At 42.2% G+C, this 11,329-nt stretch overlaps 1 protein-coding gene across 2 annotated transcripts in view; it reads left to right on the top strand.

Annotated features, from left to right (window-relative positions):
* Positions 1-11,329, top strand: part of Bach2 (BTB domain and CNC homolog 2) — a 388,592-nt gene that overhangs the window by 373,268 nt on the left and 3,995 nt on the right. For both annotated transcript variants that reach the window (XM_008839955.3, XM_029566868.1), the window contains exon 6: positions 8,194-8,400. In XM_008839955.3, coding sequence (XP_008838177.1) covers positions 8,194-8,400 — 207 coding nt within the window. The remainder of the gene's footprint in view (positions 1-8,193; positions 8,401-11,329) is intronic.

The raw sequence follows: 11,329 nt of genomic DNA, 5'->3' as shown, positions 1-11,329 counted from the left end.
AAAACAAGCTTAATAGCCTTTGATAGCTTTATTGAATAATATGTGGTTAAAAGCTAATGATCCAGGGCACAGATAGATGATAGATAGATAGATAGATTAGATGATAGATAGATAGATAGATAGATAGATAGATAGATAGAGATATATAGACATATATATATAGATATACATAGATAGATAGATATCCTAAAAGAACGTCAGTTTCAGATATCCAGTGCCATCCACAAGAGCACATTGTTTTCCTGTTTGGACCATGTATGTTAGTCTCCACCTCAGACTGACAAGAGCTGACTTAGAACTGAAAACCATGACTCAGAAGGAAGATTCATTCAACCTGTAAAATAGTCATGAACAGGACTAGTCTTCCCTCAAAAAAAAATACCCCTGCATTTAATTTTTATTTTTACTCTTCAGAAAAATCTGTGTGCATTCATAAGCAGTAAAAGAAACATTTGCCAGAGCTCCCTGCCATTTCATGAGTCACTCTCTGCCCCTCTTGGCAGTTTGTATTGGGCAGGAGAATGGTAGTAAAATCGAGGGTTTCCCCTGTTTGACATTTTAGTCTTCTAGAGTAGAAGAGGCTAAGTTTTCCAAGAACTGCCTCCAGCCCTCAGCATGATGGTCCCTCTGGGAGTTAGTAACTTGCTTTCAAGAGTTACTTGACCTTGGTGAAAGCATTGTCCAAGAATATACTGAATTCCCCATGAGTCATAACTTGTTTTCTTGAACTGATCCAGAAAAAAAAAGGCAGCATCTAACTCTTGGATTCTGCCCCAGACTACTCTTGGGTGGGGTCCGGGTGCCTCCTCTTCCAATAAACTTCAAGGAGACACCAGTCAGAAACCAAACCTCAGGCTCCTCCTCATCCTGGTCACCAGTTTAACATTTAAGACACTCCTTTCCAGCTGCTTCTACCTCTGTAAAGAGCCAAAATGTTAGATCAAAAGAAAGATGCTTACCTTCTGTAAGATTTATAACCATGTTAAAAAAAAAAAAAGAAAAAAAAAACTGTCCTGGCTTATAAGCATTGACTTCCCCCATCCTTTTTTTATTATTCCCTAGCTTTGAAAAAGCTTAAATTAGTACAAAGTTGTTCTTTATCAATAATCAGCTTCTGTGTGTGTGTGTGTGTGTGTGTGTGTGTGTGTGTGTACGTACTAGGGATCAAATCCAAACCCAGAGCCTCATGCATGCTAAGCATATGCTCTCCCATGGAGTTATAACCCCGGTCCCCACTTACTTTTTCATGTACTTAAAATACAGTATATCTAGCCCCAAACATACCAAATTTAACAGGTTTCCCTGTGCCTCTGGTGATATGCATTTTTCAATGGCATTGTATTGTATAATTCTCAACAGCCTTCTTTTTGCACATAGCTGTCCACAATATACAGGTTTTCCACTTAGTCAAATAGCACCAACATGGACTTCTTTAATATCACGGTCCCCAAAAATCATAATTTGTTCAGCTATCACCCATCAACAGGTGTTCTAGTTGTCTCCAGTTTTATAAAAGTCTCTATGATAAACACTTGGTGAACATTATTAGTTGTGCTTTTATTTTTGTGGGTTATAGACCCACAGGTAAGTCGAAGGTTGTACCTAGTGATCATGCTGCCTAATTAACCTTGCTGCCAGGTTGAAGCAACTAAGAAGTGTTGTTTCCTCTATCCTTGCCATCACTAGTTGACACTAGTCTTTTGAATCTCTGCTGTTTTGATGGAGGAGAAAATGGTGACACTGGTGAGGTTGACCTCTCATTTTATGTGTTCCATCATCTGTATTTCCTTTCCAATTTACAAATTTCGTGTTGTTGAACCTTTAAATCAATTTATAAGAATCTTAGTCCTTGGTGCTAGTAATATTAACCCTTTCTCATAGATGTGACTATGCTTCCTAGTCTCCTTATTTTCTTATAGTATAATTTCCATACAGAAAATTGTAAGATTTGTGGTTAAGGAATTGGGTTTTTCTTTATGGTCTCTGGGCTTGTGAACTCCTTAAGAAGTTACCTTGGGAACTTTTCCAATGATTGAAAAAAAGATAAGTCATATTAAGTGAGAGATGTCACAAAACAGCATGCTAACAACAACCTCCATTATTTCACAAATATAAATAATTAAATCAATATAGAGAATAGGATGAGATTGGCAGCAAAGTTGGAGGAAGGGAGAATGGGGAAAGTTTGCATGTATGTGTGTAATGTTTGCATTTTATGTATCTATATGTACATATGTATATATCATACAAGTTCATGTTTATTGAAAAATAATTCCCCATACCATTAAATTCACCGTTTTGGAGTGAAAATTTCAGTGTTCACAGTGTTGTCTAAATGTCTAGCTCTAGTACATTCTCTTCACCCCAGGAGGAAGTAGTTTCCCCAGTAGCAGATGCTCTCATAGCTCACCCCAGGCAGCCACTATCTGCCTCTATTTCTATAGGGTTACCCGTACTGGACATTTTGTATCACTAGAGTCTTACAGTAAGTTTTATATGTGGCTTTTTCTGCCTAGCATAGCATCATCCCTGCCATTGATAGACCCACCAGGCGTATTTTCATGTATCAGAGCATCATTTCTTCTAACTGCTGGTACATTTTGTTAAGCCACACCACGTTTTATTGATCTGTCACTGGTTGGAGGACTTTTAGTTGGTTCTACTTTCTGGCTATTTTGAACAATGCTACCATGAGTATTGGAGCACAAGATTTTTATAGATAAGCTCTCGGGTCTCTTCATTGCACACCTAGGAGTAGAATTGCTGAGTCCTGTGAAATCCCCATACTCAGCTTTTTGAAGAACTGTCAGACTGCTTTCCAAAGTGACAGTACCATTTTTACATTCCCTCCAGTAGGCTATGAAAGATCCACTTTCCCTTATCCTTGCCCCCTGCCCATGTATGTATGTGTCCATCTAATGGGTATGGCATTCTGTTTCCAAGTTTGTTTTAAGTCACAATCGCCTTCCTAGTACACTTCTTAGTAAGCTCCATGAGCATTTCTGAATAATTGTGGGTTTTAGTAAAGAAAGACTAGAAAGGTGGTATATTTGCACAACCAAAAGTACTGATCAGTTGGACTTGCTTTATTAACAAGCTTCCTGTGGAAAGAAATAAAAGTATATGAAAGCAACCAGGTATAGTGGCATACGCCTTGTAATCCCAGCATTCAGGAGGTGGACACAGGAGGATCACAAGTTCAAAACAAACCTGGCCTACGTAGTGAGTTCCAGGCTAGCCTGAGCTACATAGGCCTATGTTAAACAGATGAAAAAATGGGGGGAGAGGAGGGAGGGAAGAGAGATGGGCAGACAGAATAACAGAAATAAAGCCCAGAGCAGCCCTGAAGTGCTACAGGAGAGCTGCGCCTGACTACTGTTCTCACGAAGTGCTGGCGTTGTTTTTCTTTTCTTTTTTTTTTCTTTTTCTGATACTTTTGGTTTTGTTTTGTTTTTTGAGACAGGGTCTCCCTGTAGCCCCAGCTGGGCTGGAACTTTCAATGTAGACCAGGCTAGCCTCCATTTCACAGAGATCCACCTCCCTCTGCCTCCTAAGTGTTGGGACTAAAGGCGTGCTTCACCATGCCCTGCTCGAATACTTTTTAAACCATTTTTTATCATTCTTTCACAATTCATATGTGTATGTAATGCATTTTGGTCATTTTCACCTCGAGTTCCCCTCTCTCATCCCCCCCACTCCCACTGAACTCCTTCCCAAATGACTTTGATACTTTTTGTGTAAAATTTTTACAATCATTTTTGTGGTTTGGTGAATCAGTATGTTTTTACAAGTGTCTGTAATTGGGCTGCTTAATAAAAAGACCTTGAAGGGCAGCATTGAAGTCAGCCATATTCATAATTAAAACAGTATTCTCATGTTGTCTAGAATATTCTCACTGTTTGGAATTCCAAATGCTACATGCCTAGAAGAGGAAGCTGTTTGACAAAAAAAGATAGGGCTTACCCACAAGGCCATTCAAACTTTTCAAAACACTTTCTCTGCCCATTATCCAGTTTCATCCTTCATAGCAAGCCTATAACCTAAATGGGCAAGTATTATCTTTGTCTGACTCACAGACACTCAAAGAGTTCTAGGACAGAGAGAACATAGGCCAGTATGTAGGCCACATTGCCTCACATCACATAGCTAATACTTTTTTAGTAGCCAATCCCGAGTACCCTACATTTATGCCACAATGGGACCTTGGTATTAAAAACTAGAAGAGCAATGGTACAGGAAACATTTCTAGGTCTTGGACAGCCAATACACTAATCACAGCCTCCAGGGTAATCCTGTCAGTGTGGTCCTGTGTGTCCATGACTTCCACTCACATCTGCTATTAAAACCAAGAAAGGAGATAGGAAAGTGTTCACAAACCACTCTTCTACTGGCATGTGTATAGAAAACAGATGCTTATTTTTGACTCTCTCTACAAAATCTGTATCTCCATCCTCCTTTTCCAGTAACCTCCACTAACAAACCAGAAGCACCAGGCAAATAAAATGTGTGTTCAGAATCTTAGTGAGCTGAGATGGGTATAGTACCACATTCACAAGTCCATGAAATACGTGCAGAGGAGAAGTTGCAGGGAAACCTATCAGTGACTGAAGCATCATTTCAGAATAGGACCTTTTCCCTATTTTGTCTCATATTTGAATTTTCTATGAGAAGTCATACTTTTAATTAAATTTTTAATGGAAAGGGAGAGGATGATAGTTTAGGCTCCAGGATGTGAGCAATTATTAGCAAGCTGTTTTCTGTTTGGTGAGAAGGAAGCACTGCATCTCAGGTCTGCCTGCAGCCCTGCCAGCCAACTGAGTCCAGGCCTTCTGTCTGGCCATGCAGATGGGCTGAGGAAGTACATTTAGGTTTCATACACCATTCAGAAGCTCCTCTGCCCTCTGTCATCCTGAGACTAGAGGTCCCTGTTCAAACTGCAGGTGGTTACCTATGTCACTGACCACTAAATAGCTGCAGCTCCCAGAAGGTCTAATCTTCCTCTGAGCATTGTTTGGGGGATGCTGAAAAATGACTTCTAATCCTGCTCTTCCTTTGAGTTTCAGAGGCTAGAGAAGGGTCAGCACTTTAGTGGATTATTGTGCAAACCACAGCAGTGGCCTGTGCTGCCCTCTTTGACCCTTGGCCTGCTGACTCAGTAGCTACTCCTGAGTCTTTGAAAACTGAAGTGGCTAATGGCTAAAGACAATCAGCACCCACAAATCCCACCGGCACTTCTCCCGTGTATCCTCCGTGTCCTGAGGGGTGTGTGATAAGCTGAATATAACTGCAGGCCACTCAGACAGGTGGTGGTGAGAGGCATCAGGATGCTTCATCCTGCCGGTTGTCTGTTCTATGCTGTCTACGAGGATCCAGTGAGTTAAAAAAGAAAACCAGTGACTAAGGCCCAGTCACATTACCTTGCTTTCAGCCCCAAATGGAGACTGTTTGGGTACCCAAGAGCTTGTAAGGAGAATATTCCCTCATCTCCAGGGATGCCCATTGGCTTGGACCGACCACCTTCCCTCTGTAAGGTTCCCTGTGTGCCCCTCAGGGACTGGGTCCTGCCTGCTACTCAATGTAAGTTCTTCCTTACTGTAGGACTAGTAGATCTTTACAAAGACACGAGAATGAGTGATTCTTCCCCCTCCCCTGACATGGAAGAAAGTCTGTGGTTACTGTTTTCTTTTCCATTGACCCTCTTCAAAAAGCAGCTTTATTGCAACAGCCCTGCTGAAATTTCATATGGGTTTTGCTTTTGCTTCAAGGACTTTGAAACTAGCGTTGTTGATTTTCCCTTCTCCTGCCAACCCTCTGTCCTATCTACATTGTGTTTTGTGTTTGCTGTCTAGAACATTTTAAATACAGTAGCTCTCAGTATGGAAGCCCTTTTGACTTTCCCTGTGGTCTACACTGTCGGTATATTTTCTTTCTGAAAATAAATAAATACAGTTTGGGGCAGAAGCAGAATGGCTCTGCTGTCAGCAGAGGTAGGGACTCCATGAGCCCAGAGCACCAGGACCTTTATGATGTCGAAACATCGTGTTTCCAGCAGATGACCTCTGTGCTATTGAGGCACCATCCAGGATCTGTTTGTTATCCAAAGGTTATAAAAGGGAAATCAAACATTCTTCCCTATCCTTATAAACCTTGTGCAAACACAGCCCCACAGACAAAGGCTTTTCCGAGCCCTGACAAGGAGCCATCTGTCCTGGCTGCCCATCCTTAGCACTCAGAGCAGTGTTGAGCCCAGAGCGCTACCATTTTTCTGTTTGGGGCCAAAGTTTTGGTGTCATGGGATAGTGTTTACCATGTGGAATTCAAATCATAACATCCTTTGAGAGCCTTTAACAAATGCCACGTGGAGCAAGCTCACAGCTAGGAAGTAACCCAACCAAAAAACATTGCACCCAACCACAGGAAAGGTGAATGATCCTTTAGTGTGCTTGCCTTTGTGCATGGGGATCAGCTGAGCACAAGTGCCAGGATCAGGCCTCATGTCTGCCAGTATCTAGACAGACTGACTGCATCCTCAGCCCCTTTGAAAACCAGCCTCAGCACTCCAGCATCGGAACACTGGTGAGAGGTTAGTTTGCGCACCGAAATGTTTTGATCAGTTAAACCCAGGCCCATATTGCTTTTCCTGGTGACTCCAACTGAGTCCTCTAGAGTTCTATCCAGACTAGTAGCCACACCCTGCACATGGCTAGTGAGCCTCTAAATGTAAAATAAAATGTACTTTGGATATTTAAAATTTAGCACAAAAATGTTAAATACTCCATTATTAACTTTTATGTAAATTGCATGTTAGAAATTTTTTTGGTCTTTTTGAGACAGGGTCTCCCTGTAGCCCCAGCTCTCCTGGAATTCACTATGTAGACCAGGCTGGCCTTGAACTCACAGAGATCCACCTGCCTCTACCTCCCAAGTGCTGGGATTAAAGGCGTGCGCCACCACGCCTGGCTAGAAATATTTTTATATTGTGATAGTGTGTTTTTTTAATTCAGTTCACCTTTATTTTTTTACTTCTTTAATATGGCTACTGGTAAAGTTTAAGTCACATACCTGCCTGACGGTTGTATTATAGACAGTGTCGGTCTTGTACATGAAGTTTAGGGTTATAGTGCCATCTGCTGGCCCATCTAAAGCAAACTTGATTGTGAGGGAAAATGAAACAATCTGAACTGGGTGTAGGCCAGGTTGGCCTCTAACTCCATATGTAGTCAAGAAAGGCCTTGGAGGCGGGGGGGGGGGGGGGCGCTGGAGAGATGGCGCAGTGGTTAAGAACACTGGTTGTTCTTGCAGAAGACCCGGGTTCGAATCCCAGAACCCACATGGCAGCTAACAGCTGTCCGTAATTCCAGTTCCAGAGGATCCGACAGCCTCCTCTGTCCTCTGCAGGCATTGCACGACACGGGTGCACTTATCTACATGCAGGCAATATACACATATACATAAAAATAATAAAATATTTTTTAAAAGAAAGGCCTTGAATTCATGATCCTCCTGCCTCCACCTCCTCCCAAGGCTGAAATTACTTAGATTAAGGATTCCCAGGAGCTTCATAAACAGAACCAGGACTGATCCCAAGGTGTGCAGGACTCTATCTGTTCAAATCAGTCCTCAGATGATATCTATAAATGGCCATTTTACTGAGTTAAGTTGTATGTCTGTGGAAAAGGGTAAGGTTTCAACTAACTATAGAGTGCTTGCAAAAGTACAGCAACAATGAAAAAGTAACACATTTTCCAATATGTTCAGTGCCATTTGCTTCAAAAAAAATCTCAGGAATGATAACCACATTATAATTTGTTTGTGCTTTTTTGTGCATTTTGTTTTCTTGGTGTTTGCTTGTTTGTTTGTGTTTGAGATAAGATTTCAATATATAGCCCAGACTGGCCTTAAACTTACCATGGAACCCATGTTGGGCTCAAACTCATAGCAGTTCTAATTAAGCCTTCCGAGTGCTGTGATTACAGTCACACACCACACACCTGAGGTTAGTTTATGTGTTCTTACTGTTTGATTATACAAATATCTCATCTTGTATTTGAAACAAGAAAGAATTAATCACTATTTGCTTTCAGTAGTTTCCGTGTTATGTAGTCATCTTTAAAAGGTTTTACCATCTTTTAGCTCTACCTGTCAGAATCTCACTCCAGCTACCTAACTCCATTCTGTTATTCTTGGTTTCAGGTCAAACTTCCTTTCCCTGTAGATCAGATCACAGATCTTCCCAGGAACGACTTCCAGATGATGATTAAGATGCACAAACTAACCTCAGAACAGTTAGAGTTCATTCATGACGTCCGTCGGCGCAGTAAGAACCGCATTGCTGCTCAGCGCTGCCGCAAGAGGAAGCTGGATTGTATTCAGAATTTAGAATGTGAAATACGAAAATTGGTGAGTTGACCCAACAGTTGCTCAGCAACCTGAAGTGACCAAGACCAAAGTAAAGTTGCATCAGTTATAGATAGAGAAGTAGAGGGAAGAGTCATTCTTCAGGGAAGTTTGAGTTTATTCTCAACAGAAGTAAGAGATTTGCACCTGAAATGTGTGATGTGCCATATCCTTCAAGTTTCATATGGAATTATCTCCTTTTTATTTTCTATTTGTATGTCATAACACCTGATGTCTATCACATGCATCTATGAGCCAGGTGTTCTTCTAAATAATTTTTATGGATGATCACATTTAACCTTTGACTTCGGTATTATTTCATTCCCCTTTGCAGAAGAGGAAACTGTGATGCAGAGAAATAACTACCCTGGATGTAGCAGAGGTTGAATGTAAACCCAGGTGTCTGATTTCAAATGGTGTTTTACCACAGCTCTCCCCCGCCTCCTAGCAGAAAAGTATAGAGCAGAGATAGGACACTTACTGACAGGGGACAATCACCCAGTGAGATTATCTCCTGGCATTCTTAATAGCCCCAGGGGCCTTGGTTTTCAATTATGCCTTAAAGTAGTTGCCATCTCTGCCCAGTGCCCAAGACTGTTTTGTCTCAGGAACCAAGTCCTCACCTCCCCAAGTTCCTCCACTGTCAGAGATAGTGCCTCTATGCCTCCTTCTTAGTAAGCAACTTAAAGCTACAGGAAATAAATTAAGGTAGACTTTGCCTCCTGACAGTAGTTTTGAAACAACTTGACCTCACTCAGTTCGAACTTTCTGCTGACCAAATGCTAAGAGTGAGGATGAGATATCGAAAACATAGAAGTATACAAGTGGGGTTTTTTTTGTTTTGGGGTTTTTTTTGTTTTGTTTTTGAGGGGTTTTTTGGTCTTTTTGAGACGGTCTCCCTGTAGCCCCAGATGGCCTGGAACTAACTATGTAGACCAGGCTGGCCTTGAACTCACAGACATCCACCTGCCTCTGCCTCCAAAGTGCCAGGATTAAAGGTGTGTGCTACGTGCCTGACCAAAACAGGAAAAGTCTTTGCATGTTCAATAGCTCCCATCACCTACAAAGTAAAACCTAGGCTTCTTGACAAAGGACTATCCCATGGGAAGTTGGATAACAGGCACCAAAATATAGATAGGCGCAAATTCCAACGTTTTACAACACAGCAGGTTCACTATAGTTCACAACAATTTATTATAAATGCAATAAAGAACTCTGAGAGGAACCTGAACCTTCCCAGCACAATAAGATGATAAGTGGCTGAGAGTAGAATGATAATTAGCCTGATCTGATCCTCACACATCATATGCATGTCGTATCCCAGAAATATGTACTACTATATCAGCTTCTCAAAAAAACATTGTTTAAGACATACCCTGCCCTCCACAATTCATTCTATAGGCAGGGGTCCAGGATCATGTAGGATTTAACTATACTACGTCCTGTCCTGCTATTTTAAATTTCTGCACTTTGCCTATGCTGTTTGCCCTCTGACTTGTCTATGCCTCTACTTTTCCTTCTCACACTCTTTCCTTTGTGCTTTAAGAATCAGGACAAGTTACCCTCTTTAGAAAGCCTGCATTTTCAGAATCCCCAGTTAAACTGGGGCTTGGCCTGGGAACCCTAATCTAACCTCCAGCTTAGTGCTTCTTGCTCAGTCTTGGATTTTCTACGTGTCTGTGTCTTGGGCCCCCAGCTCTAGACTAATGGTTGGACAAGGGTGAAGAAGACCAGTGTCTTAATAACCTCCCACCTCCATTGTCAGACCACTGTTGGCTTTCGGGAAATGCCTAGTGTCCTAAAACTTACCAGAAACTCTGGTAAGTTAGATCATCAATTCTTGATTCTAAAATTTTCCTTGGTGTTTTTTGTTTGCTTGCTTAGGTTTGGTGGTGGTGGTTCTTTCGTTTCTTTGCTTTTGCAGTGCTGGGGAGCAAACCCAGAGCCTCACACATACTGAGCAAGCATCTACACTGAGCTCCATCTCCAGCCCGAATCCTGTTTTATCAACAACACACTAATTTAGGCCACTTGAGGAAGCAGGGCAATCCTGCTGGTGGATGTGGGTCTCTGAAGGCCTGTGGGCTGAAGTTGCCAAGCCTGCCAGGTGTGAGTCTTAGAGATGTGTCGATGTGATTCTTGCTCTGCATTCCTCTTGAGGTCGTAGACTAACTTTCTACCCAATATGCCTGATTTTAACAACTAGCATTCTGGCCCATGCAATTAATTGTATGTTTCTAAACAAACAGGAAAAACCTAAGAGGTATACCAGGCAAATATCTAAAACACTTTGCTGATATTGTTCAGCTGAAAAAGCAAGATGGTGCCCCTAGTTCTCCATCAACATTGTACAACCCTTAAATAGTATGCTGTGTCTTAGGGCCAAGCAAGAGCATCCACATTCATCAGTGTGTGTCTGTGACTTAGAGCTCCACAGAGACTCTTTGGTTTGACTTGGTTTGGGTTTTTGAGTTCTTAAGATAAGGTCTTGCTACATAGACCAGCCTGGCTTCAAACACAATCCTCTTGCCTCTGCCTCCCAAGTGCTGGAATTACAGCATGCACCACCATGCTGGGCCCAGAGCTTCAAGTTTTTAACCAAGACATGACCTTTCCTCCCTTAGAAGGTGGCCAGGAACACTTTTTAGATGAGTTAGGCCCACGGGGGCTAGTGTCTAGACCAAGGGATTGCAATAGAACTGAGCCTGAGTCTCCTCTCTTGGTGGTTGGAGTGCTAGCCCTCACGGCAGCCCTCCAGGTTCAGTGGAGACAGGGCCAGATTGCTGGGCCCACTTTTCTGCTGTCAGTCGTGAAGATGGCTCTAGTGGTCAGGGATAGCACCTGTCCCTGCCTGGTCTCACTTGCACAGTTCCCAACAGGCCCGGTACTCATTTTCGCACTCCCATGATGTCTCCCACACACTCACCACTCT

The sequence above is a fragment of the Nannospalax galili genome, unplaced genomic scaffold, assembly GCF_000622305.1.
Source record: "Nannospalax galili isolate Female #2095 unplaced genomic scaffold, S.galili_v1.0 scaffold1299, whole genome shotgun sequence".
Lineage (NCBI taxonomy): Eukaryota > Metazoa > Chordata > Mammalia > Rodentia > Spalacidae > Nannospalax > Nannospalax galili.
This window is presented reverse-complemented; position numbering and strand designations above follow the sequence as displayed.